At 38.4% G+C, this 12,207-nt stretch overlaps 1 protein-coding gene across 1 annotated transcript in view; it reads left to right on the plus strand.

Moving 5' to 3' along the window:
* The window catches only part of rnf24 (ring finger protein 24), a 29,931-nt gene that overhangs the window by 12,631 nt on the left and 5,093 nt on the right, over positions 1 to 12,207 (plus strand). Inside the window, exons 3-5 of the mRNA XM_068726638.1 lie at positions 2,889 to 2,931; positions 3,672 to 3,713; positions 11,040 to 11,119. Coding sequence (XP_068582739.1) covers positions 2,889 to 2,931; positions 3,672 to 3,713; positions 11,040 to 11,119 — 165 coding nt within the window. The remainder of the gene's footprint in view (positions 1 to 2,888; positions 2,932 to 3,671; positions 3,714 to 11,039; positions 11,120 to 12,207) is intronic.

Consider the following 12,207-nt stretch of genomic DNA (forward strand, 5'->3'; position numbering starts at 1 on the left):
CATGAATCTATTTAAAGAAATACATTTTCAAACCAGTAAAAATGATGTTATACTGATGTTTCTCAATGTAAAGGCTTAATACTAATGGAAACTTCATATCTAGTAATCTAAGAAAGTAAAAAATACTGCCTGCCCAAATTTGTTATGGTTATGAAATCTATACAAAACAATTATATGAAATGTTAAATAATCATTAGTTTCTATTCAACCGACATTGTCATTGTCACAATGGCTTTTAGTTGAGGTTGAATTAAATTATTATTTATTATTATTTATTAGAAATGTGTGTTGTTGTATGTGTCTTGGTAATAGTTATTTCAAAGAAGGGCAAATGTTTCAACAGCACAGTTTGGAGAAGGTAGCTGTAATACTACAATTGGCGACTTTATGATTTGAATTGATAGGAAGAACAGTAATACTAGGCTGAGATCCAAAGCTGCTTGTCTACATTATTATGATCATGGCACTTGGCGTCAAAGAAACTTGTTTATTTTTTCTTGGAGCCAATTAACCTCTTAAATGTCCTCCCCATATTCCTTCTTCAATGTCATTAACATTTGGCTATTCATTAAATTAGCATTTGGGTGTTTAAAACTCATGTTTGTAACCATTAACATTAATCTTGTTGAATCTCCCCTTTTTTTAAGCAATTAGTCTTGAGTGTAATCCAGTAATTATTTCCCACAAAGGAAAAGTGGAGGTGATTTCTAGTCATTCCCTTGCCCCTCTTTTTAATACCACTGGTCTAATTAAGTTGTCCTGGCTGCCGTTGCTGCAGGGGTGTTCTTCTGCCAACAACTAACTGAACAGAAATAATGTCCAGCATGTTTTATCTAAGACAGTGAGAAGCAGCAGTTCCCAACAAAATTCACCCCTCGCCACCCTGCCATATCCTATCTTGCAGGGCAAATGGTAAGTAGGTTAACTACTACTGTGTTCCTACAATTCTTCATTTAACTGTGAAAAGACACTTCATGACTTTGATGGAGTACCATGATTCAACACTGAAAGTCAATGTTGCCAGATTTAGTCACAAAAGGCTAAAAGAGCATTTTTGCTCCATAAAGAGCGTCTTAAAGATGCAGTCTCCCAAAGGACTGGCCGAAAATGATTTGCACCATCTTGCATGATGAATTTAAAGCAATTTAAAGCCTCCTTACGGCTACATTTTAAGGAAATTCTTCTTTTACAAATTGGCCAAAGTTTTACTTAAACCTTTAGAGGTTGTCATAAAGTGTGAATCCTATAGTCTCTGTGCAGTAAGCGTCATTGCTCGTTTACATTGAGAGGAGAATAATGGGACCATTAACTTTAGAGTTGACGTGTGACAGGTCATTATTCAAACAAACACACACAAAGTTTGACGCAAGGCAAACGGTCACAGAAATACTCAACCTCCTCCAACAGTGAGTACTCGGTCCACACACGTATATGTAAAGTATGCAGTATACATTACAAGGATTGACAAGTATTTCCTGAGCATGGGGTGTTTCTGACAGGAGGCCTTGTTGAATGCTGAATTCACGAGCATGGGCTAAATGTTTATGCATGTGCAATGTGAATAAACCTAGATCTTTGTAACAGCAAGCTTGTAACAGTTTTGTGCTTATAAATGTGAAGTGAAGTGACACACCTTAAGGTAGACCAAACCACAGGACATTCTTCACTCTAGTGATGGCTGTCACACATATTTTACATTTTGAGTAGCCCGCTGACTGCAGGCAAAGATTGATAATGATACCTTTTTGAGAGGAAGGTCAATTTGGACACCTGTTTCTCATTTTTCAGCTGGTTAATCTTACACACTTTGACATTGCAGTTAAGGGCCTTTGAGCAACCCCCATCAGTCACCCACAACCCCCTCACCCATGACCAATTGTCCCCTACCCTTGGGAGTCTCTGCACCTTTTCCTGCTGACCTCTTTCAAAATGTCAGTTTTTCTCCTAGACTGTGCTGCTTGTTTTACAGATCCCTCTCACTCTGCTGCGAGAGGTTAAGGTTACTAGTAATGGAGGTAAATCTTACAAACCTATGAATTTCTCCTATCTCTCTTGTTTTTGTCCCCCTTTTCTATATATTTTATTCTCGTTCTCAGTACCTAGATTATCTTATTATCCAGTGCTCTTTCTGTTCTGTTTTTGTTTTGAGTTGTTTTGTTTTTGCTCATTTACAAGAGCAATGTTTATGAAGAGTTACACCAAGAGTTTGGTATAAACCTTAAACATTGGTTGTATCTGTGGGTACGCTCCTTTTTAACCATTATGCAAGAGTGCCTCAACAACCTGCACCAATGCTTTTAATGTCTGATCCAATGTATTTTTGGTGTTATTGTGAGTTTATTTTTGACTTAATGTCCGGCCTAAGAATGAAACCTGCTAATATGTAACTTGGCCTTTTATTGTATTACTAAGCAAAACAAAATATTTAACAGAGTTCAGTAAGGTGACATTTTTATTTTGTATTTGCACTCCTTTCTGTAATTGGTTAATCCGGTTAAAATTTATTGACATATGCCTATGGCAGAATCATATCCTCTTTGACAATCATGCAGAACATGCACAACCCATAAACAAATAAAAATCTGTTATGAAAAACTGCTCTGCCTTTGTTTGGCTGTCTCCTATTGAGATATATCATGTGTAAAATCTTCAGCCAGTTTGTATATGCCAAATTATTATTATTCTCTATGGATTGATAATTGCTTTTTATGCCTATTTGGTACCACAGTGATACATTACAATACTGCAAGTATTTATAATGACATTGCATCCATGTTTGGCATTTTTCTCTCTTTCCAGGATTGTATGACTGCTTTCTCTCTATTTAACGTAGTCAGTTGAAGGACGCTTACTCATCAAAAAGATGTTTTGTCTTTGCGTCTCCCCAGGTTACGGCACCAGGCGCACAAAGAGCTATATGCATACAAACAAGTAAGCACTGCAGTGACACACACACAGACACCCCCCCCCCCCACACACACACACGATAGAAAATCATGGTGAGCCAACTCTGGTCCCTATATGTTAATTCAGCTGGCGCAATAATGTGTTTGCCGACTCTACTGGCAGCTGCAGGTATTCCCAGGGTTAAAATAGATTTTGCCCATTTCAAAATATTTACAGGTTCTCCCAAAATGTCTGCCTTTAACCTGAAGGGAAGCGAGTGGCGTAGCCGGAACAATAAGGTTCACAGTTAGCTGGGATTGAGCATGCCAGCAAAGCTTCACAAATTATGTAATACATGCATTCAAGAACACTCGAACATGTCACATGTACCCACACTGGCATAGTATATACTGTGATGACCATTAAATCTGTAAATTGTCTACTACCTGCCAGCTAGAAACATTAATCCAGTGGACATAGTAGTCCAGCTTCTCTGTGGGTTATTTAAGACTACCAAGCTCACATAGTGGACACACACACACACACAACACCCCCGCACATTAGTAGTGCACATACATTTACTGTAATACAGCAACTATATTGTAGTACATTATTATTATTATAGTGTCCCTTTTCAGCCTGACTGGTTGTTTTTTCATCACACACTCATTATTAGATGCTACGTCTTTTATTGTATTTCCAGAGGAACTGGTTTCTATAACCATATTACAGTGTTAATGTCAACCAGTGACTAACCTTTCTTTATCTCTTATTATGCCACTTAGGTCATTCAGAAGGAAAAAGTCAAAGAGCTAAATTTGCATGAGGTAAGTACGATATCTTCTTTGTTCAGTTATTATCAGTTGATGATACCAAAATATCACTCTCTTTAAGCAGTCGGCCTATCTAATGTACGGAACATTCTGTAATGTACCCTGACAAGTATCCACTGTACTGTTAAATCATTTAATTCGGACTAACCAGCCATGTGCTACTTTATTTTAGCAATGCTTTAGCCACAACGTTGTTAATTTACTCAGATCGTTCTTTCTGTACTTCGACCTCCTCATTGTTGTGCAGTTATGATGGTTGTGCCATGATGCAATGTGCTCTCCATTTATTTAAAATAAAGGGCTATGGCTTGGGGACTCTGAAGGGGCAACTGCCCATATGCTAAGTCCCACCCTCAAACTAATTATAGCGTAGCATTGGCCAACTCCAACCAGGGTCCGACAACTACAGTTGTGGTCAAAAGTTTACATACACTTGTAAAGAACATAATGTCATGGCTCTCTTGAGTTTCCCCGTTATTTCTACAACTCTGATTTTTCTCTGATAGAGTGATTGGAACAGATACTTCTTTGTCACAAAAAACATTCATGAAGTTTGGTTCTTTCATGACTTTATTATGGGTTAACAGAAAAAGTGATCAAATCTGCTGGGTCAAAAATATACATACAGCAGTGCTAATATTTGGTTACATGTCCCTTGGCCATTTTCACTTCAATTAGGCGCTTTTGGTAGCCATCAACAAGCTTCTGGCAAGCTTCTCATTGAGTCTTTGACCACTCCTCTTGACAGAATTGGTGCAGTTCAGTTAAATTTGATGGCTTTCTGACATGGACTTGTTTCTTCAGCATTGTCCACATGTTCTCAATGGGATTTTAAGTCAGGACTTTGGGAAGGCCATTCTAAAACCCTAATTCTAGCCTGATTTAGCCATTCCATTACCACTTTTGATGTGTGTTTGGGGTCATTGTCCTGTTGGAACACCCAACTGCGCCCAAGACCCAACCTTCGGGCTGATGATTTTAGGTTATCTTGAAGAATTTGAAGGTAATCCTCCTTCTTCATTATCCCATTTACTCTCTGTAAAGCACCAGTTCCATTGGCAGCAAAACAGCCCCACAGCATAATACTACCACCACCGTGCTTGACGGTAGGCATGGTGTTCTTGGGGTTAAAGGCCTCACCTTTTCTCCTCCAAACATATTGCTGGGCATTGTGGCCAAACAGCTCGATTTTTGTTTCGTCTGACCACAGAACTTTCCTCCAGAAGGTCTTATCTTTGTCCATGTGATCAGCAGCAAACTTCAGTCGAGCCTTAAGGTGCCGCTTTTGGAGCAAGGGCTTCCTTCTTGCACGGCAGCCTCTCAGTCCATGGAGATGCAAAACACGCTTGACTGTGGACACTGACACCTGTGTTCCAGCAGCTTCTAATTCTTGGCAGATCTGCTTTTTGGTGGTTCTCGGTTGACTCTTCACCCTCCTGACCCATTTTTTCTCAGCAGCAGGTGATAGCTTGCGTTTTCTTCCTGATTGTGGCAGTGACAAAACAGTGCCATGCACTTTATACTTACAAACAATTGTTTGCACTGTTGCTCTTGGGACCTGCAGCTGCTTTGAAATGGCTCCAAGTGACTTTCCTGACTTGTTCAAGTCAATGATTCGCTTTTTCAGATCCATGCTGAGCTCCTTTGACTTTCCCATTGTAGCGTTTGTATCCAATGAGCCCTATTTAAATGGCCTCAGAGAAGTCACCAGTTGTAGTCACTCATAATTACTCACAAGAAGTTAAGAGGCCATGCTATGAAGCTCATTTCATTGACACAACTTTCTAAGTCACCAAAATTGCTAATTCATGTTGCTGTATGTATATTTTTGACCCAGCAGATTTTGTCACTTTTTCTGTTAACCCATAATAAAGTCATGAAAGAACCAAACTTCATGAATGTTTTTTGTGACAAAGAAGTATCTGTTCCAATCACTCTATCAGAGAAAAATCAGAGTTGTAGAAATAACTGGAAACTCAAGAGAGCCATGACATTATGTTCTTTACAAGTGTATGTAAACTTTTGACCACAACTGTATCTGGCTCTGCTCCATAAACTCTCGCGCAAACAGTTTAGGGTGGTTTTGTGGATTTTGAGCTAGTCATGGTTAAACATTATTTCTGGGGCACATGTAATAGTGATACTCGTTATCCGGAGAGATTGGATGGAGATATAACTTTCTAAAACGTTACAATTATACGTAAAAACTTGTACATTAGCAGAGTGAGTTAGCACATCATTAACTAGGGTTAGCATTTCTATGCTACACAAGCTACTGAATACGGAATATATACATATGATGATTTTGCTTTTTGATGATTTTTACAGTGAAAAAAATACCTACATGGCTTCATAGGAACAGTGTTGATTATGAAGTGGTTCACTTACTTACTTAGTCTTTAGCTTCTATCTCTATCTTTTTAACCTGGTTTCACTGCTGAATCAGTGTAACATCCTGGATATATCCTTTAAACACATATTCTAGACACCTCTGTCTGCCTCTCTCTGAAATCTCTTTTTGTTTTTTTTCTCAAAAATGAGAAAGTAATTACATTCATTGACTGCAGTTAGTGACAGTGTGGGCTCTATGGTAGCTCTGACAGCTTAACAGAGCAGGGGCGGTACTTAGCAACGGGTCAATTTATGCCATTATTATGAACATAAACATCCTCATCTTTGGTTGTAAATGGTACCAACTCTTGTTATGTAATGTGCATCAGAATATATCAGGACTTGTTTGGGCTATCTGCACAGCTGGGTTTGTATTTCTGGGCTTCCGTTTTTTTGAGTTTTAATGGGTTTTGTCTAGTTCGAAAGCAGCGATGACATACACGTTGTTAATTATTTAACATTCAGTGCATTTTTTGACACACTGTCATGTGAAAACTAGCATCTTGTGGTTAAGTTATGAGTGTTCTCCCTACCGTTATTACGTAATGCTGTTTGTCAGCTCAGCCTGGTTGGAAAATTGCAAGCAGAAGTCAGTGAGTAAAGCAGCAGCATTGGCTTTGCAGCCAGGAACACTATCCATTTAACACCAACAAATGAAATGTGAACAATACCATCTTCGTGTGTGCTTTGACACATGGCTAAACACAGTTTCTTGTCATCATTGTTGGAATTTCCCGCTGCTGCATCAGGCCTCAGACTTGTATTGTTTGTATTGTTAGAAACTAAAAGAAAGCATTAGAAGGTGTCATGTGAGTGAAGACTGACGGAATCACCAAGCTGTATTTGTTTTAGGACAATAACACACACACACACTAGCCTGGGTGGATGACCTAGTGTTAAAGGCTCCCACGCTGAAAGATCACCCTGGAGACACGATTTTAGACTGAATTGCACAAATTCAGAGTATTTTGATGGAATATCTACAGTAGGAGTGCTATTATGGGATCAGTTTGGTGGTCAAGTCATGTTAAAGTTTGTGTTACCTGATCAGCTATCTTTTTTTGTAGTATGACATTGACCCCTCTCTTCATTTAACTGTCCCATATGTTGTTTGTAAATAATACCCTAATGTAAAGGATTCCTGACATACTATATGGTATGAAAGAAATGCTGAATCAAAAATCATAACGCAGCACCATCTAATACCTTTTCAGCCTCTTTTTTTTATCAAATGCAGTTACACACAAATGGATACACATGTGTGCTAACAGTCGGCAAATTCAATGGGTGCTCAAACAACCTCCCCCAGGCCACTCATAAGCAAGTAAAACCTATTGCTTAAAACATGACAGTAGTACTGATTGTGATGTCCTGTTGTTGAGAATGTGGTGTGCCTTTCATTTTCATTCAGTTTACGCTCACAATCTGTGTGTAATTAGTTTCTGTTTTACTAAGGCAGCAAATCATTACTTAATCGGCTGCTGGGACTAACTTTTATAGTAGAGATAAAATGAAGGGAGCTTATGACGTGCAAGTTTATCAGTGGGATTTGTTTCAAATCAGTGAGCTCAAAAAAGAATAAAAAGTAAACTTAAACATAATCATCATTATACATTTGGTACATACAGTATATATGAAATTTGACTGCTGCATTTAACCCATCCCTAGCATACTGGGAGCAGTGGGCTGCTGAGAAGCACCCGGGGAGCATTTTAGGAGTTTAGTGTCTTGCTCAGGGACACTTCGGAACAGGACACGTAGTCCTCTCTGCCCCATGAGCCACAGCTGCCCCCTGAAAACAACTCATGATACATTACACCACAGTGTAAATTTGGTAAGGCAACCCAAGAGTCTGTAATTAACTACACTTACTATATACTCTCCAGTTAGTTATGAAATCATCATTTTAATGCATACACAAGAAGCACAGAATTGCACTTAACTGATTAGACAAATTGTTAATAATAATACATTTTTATAGCACCTTTTGAGGATTTTCCGAGGTTTTAAATGGCTCAGAGTCTTTTGTACTTTTCAGACAAGATGCAACTATTTAGAGTGGCCTTGTGTATTCAGTATATATTGTGAAAAGATGATATTACTCAGGAGTAAAGTCTCCTACAGTGGCCTTGGTATAGCGTCCACAATTAGCCTTAAATCTTCTATGCTGCGGGATTTTCTTTCTAGATCATCTCACTAATTCACACGGAACGCTTAACAACATCCTGTTGTTTTATCTATCTATTCATATGACCTGGAGGTAATGACATCATATTTATCTTAAGTATCTGGCATTATGAAGTTCAATGTCATGAATTTCATTACATCTGGCACAAACATCTACTTGGACTCAATTTGGTGGTCAAAGGTCCCTGTGACCTCACAAAAAAAAAGTTTTTGCCATAACTCAAGAATTCATATACTGATTATGACACATTTAAATGTCTAACGGGATAAAATGATGATGTTTTTTACATTTGACATGGATGTAAAGTGTTAACTGCAACCATTAGCCGGTAATTGTACTTTCATGAGCTTTCTGACTCGCAGGCACGAGTTCGACAAATGTTTTCTTGTTACCAATGTTTACAGAGGGTGTGGAAAGACAAAAATGGATGAGTAGGAGATGTAGAAGCAAATTTGCAGAGATGGTTGCCAAAGATGATAAAAACAAGGGCAACGTGTTTTTGTCACTAGAGACCCATAAAGAGAGGGCCTAGTTGGTCCGAATACCCACTTAGGTTAACAAGTGCCTATTGTGGCTACAAATAGCTTTTGAGGATTAGCCTATTTTTAGACTGGGTTCTTCTCTTCTTTTCAGTAACTCTTCTGTGCTGTACCCTGTTTCCTGGCTCTCTTGGACCAAGCTTTTTTTAAATTGTACATTATTTTTTTTACTTATTTCCACTCAAATTTGTTAAGTAACTAATTTGTACCACATTCTCTGATCAAATCCATGATCTGGTAATGTTTTTCCATAAAATGAAGTACATGTGTTTTGCATGAAATTTGTAACTAAAGCTTATAGGGTTTATTCAGTTTATCTGGAGAAAGAGATTCTGTCAAAAGTTGGTGAAGGGTGCCAGATCTCAACTGTGAGTGTGACACCATAGACAAGGCACTGAAAGGAACAAGCACACTGATCTAGTCACAAATAACGACAGCAAAGCAGACATCTTAACAGAGAATTGCTCTGTGTCCAAAGATCATCGGGAGAGAAGCTAAGAGCCCCCATGCTGTCCTTTTCATCCCTCCTTGTCCATCCACCCCCATAATGTAGAGCTTAGAGAAAGATTAACTGTGTGGCTAAATAGATGCATGCTTAGACAGCCAAAACAAAACTGTGTGCCAAATTAAAACCCTCTTTTATGGAAATGTCACCCACTGGTTGGATAAAGTTTTGTGATGAGAATGGGGTGAGGACTTTTTTCATCTTTGCAGATTTTTGCCCTATTTTTTCACAATTTGAAATCTCCAGTTCCTTACGCACTGTTACCCTTGTCACTGCAACTCTAATGTTGGTCTAGAAAGGGAGTGTAGTCAGCCGTGTCCTACCTACATTGTTTGTGGTGTTGTCAGTCGCTTCTTTTCACCTGTCAATAATTAGTTTCAATGGGAAGTTAGATTCATGCCAGCCCTGACCTATGGTCAGTAGCTCTGGATTGTGATGGGAAAACAAGGAGATTGCATATATAAGTTGCCAAAATTGGTACTTTCTTTCTTAGTTTGAGAGAAACAGTTGAGGTGGTTATACCCTCTGATTAGTAGGCCTCCTGAACATCCATTATATAGCCCAGCTCCCCTAAATAGTTGAAGAAACACCAGGCTGACTTGGAACATGCTGGACAGATAACTGTTACTGCCACTGTAACTGGACCTAGAACACAGGGGGAAAAGGGTGGGCGGATAGATGGTTGTGTTATCATATTGTTCAGATTCAGCAGATTGTCGCCAATTTATCTGGAAGTGCAATGTGTTCAACCTGTACGATACCCAGAATACACTGAAGAAATTGTACACGCAAAGCATCTTTCATCATGTATTTGCAATAGAACAATAATCAACCAGCAGTCAGTTGTTTAATATATAAAAAAGGATTCAATAGACGAGAAAAAGGAAGTTCACCAACATTCTTCTAATGTTTGTTAACTGGCAAAGTCAAAGCGAAAAATACATTTCCAGAATTTGACAATTAGGCAACTGAAAAACATCTTATTTAAATATGAAATGAATAATCATGTCACACACAACCAAAACAGTTAACTAATGCTAGCTGGCAGTTAATGACCTGCTTGGATCATGTCAGTTGAACCGGCGTGCGTGTGCTTAAAGCAAACATTGCACAAAAAGACAAAGAACTCCAACCTGTCCATCAGGATTGCCTCAGTGAAGCATAGAGGACTACCGTTATCACAACTGTTTTATCTATGATGGCAGACGCTAACGGTACAGAGATCATAGACCCATAGAGTTGGGTAGATTGTCATGAGCTAGATAACCAATGAAAATGTATCTGTTTTCCTTCAAAGATAAAGTTTCAATATGCACAAATTGTCCTGTGTGCAGTGATGTGGGTCCACTTTTATGGCTGTGGCTGTCTTTCAAATCTTTCAGTTTTTCTAAGTCCTGTAACCTGGAAACTTTGGCACTAAAGGAAGACTGAACAAGTGTGAGTTAAGTCAGAGTTATATAACACAACACAGTTGGTCAGTTACTACTCTGTTGTTTGTGTCATTTTTTTTGGCAGATGTTGGCCACGGTTGTTTTTTTCCATGAGTGCCTGACCTTGGTTGTATGAATAGTTTGTTTCCAATCCACCAACACAAAATTCAGATTAGGACTAAAATTCCAGAGAACAGCCAACAAATTCAAAGTTGTTACATTCCCCATCCCCAGAAAAATATCTCTAACTTCTCCTCTCTCTTTCAGATTTGTGCAGTGTGCTTGGAGGAGTTCAAACAGAAAGACGAGCTGGGGATTTGCCCTTGCAAACATGCCTTTCATAGGAAGTAAGTTTATGGTTCTGTGTGCATCCATGGACACGTACACAAAAGTGCACACACACACAAAAGAAACGTGGATCGGTACAGGTTTCTTTAACCAAGTAGTACATTTTCCTCTTTACCACCTCTTAGGAATTTAAGTAGTTATAAGTAGATATAAAAAATATAAATATAAAAAAAACATTACAAAAAAAGAGACACAATTTTCAGAGACTAGATTGAAGTTATTTTCAAGTCATTGTGTGGATGGACTGCATGTTGGTGGCGACAATAACAAAAAGTTAATGATCATATATTTTTTGTACCTAAAACTAAAGCCAAGTGTTTATCAAGTGCAGAGCTTCACAGGACATGATGGATTGCTCTAGCCAACTTCATCCCCCACACCTCCCGCCGTGCCCTGACCATTTCAACTGAGTTGTTTATATCAGCATGACACCTCCCTTGGCCTAGTTTTCCCCCAGTTTCAGCAAGAGGGTCACCACTAGGTGAATCCACTGTATAAACTCTCCTTTCAGTGTGTGGCAAGTAAAGCTATGCTGTTTTATAGAGAAAATACAATGAATGACAACAAGAGAATGCTTGTCATTATTGATTCATCTTCCCATAATTTTTTTCAATTACTGGATGAATAGTTTCCTCTATAAATGTCAGACTACACAGTGAAAAATACCCATTAAAATTACCATGGGGCTAAGGCATGGTCTTCAAATTGCTTTTTTTCTGGTCAACAGCCCAAAACCCAAAGATATTCAATTAACAATGACATAAAACAGTCTAAAGTAGAAAGTCCTTACATTGGTAAAGCTGGAACCAAACAATGTTTTAACTTTTGGCTGGGTTGATTAAATCAATTCAATCAATTAATTCACAGCTTGGTTCAGCTCCACATTAAGTACCAGAATGGAAATTTAATAAAACTGTGTTAATGTTTGACCTTATGTATTTAATTGAATTAAATGAATATGTTATTTAATTAGTGTGGTTGTAAGAATGTGATTGTCACACTTGTTCAACAGAATGTGTGTTAGTTAGATGTAAAACTCTTTACTGCTGTTTATCTGTATTAGAGCCAGACAGATTCTTAAGCCAAT

The sequence above is a fragment of the Cebidichthys violaceus genome, unplaced genomic scaffold (genome assembly GCF_023349555.1).
Source record: "Cebidichthys violaceus isolate CVI_PGR_0920_01 unplaced genomic scaffold, fCebVio1.0.p SCAF_4, whole genome shotgun sequence".
Taxonomy (NCBI): Eukaryota; Metazoa; Chordata; class Actinopteri; order Perciformes; family Stichaeidae; genus Cebidichthys; species Cebidichthys violaceus.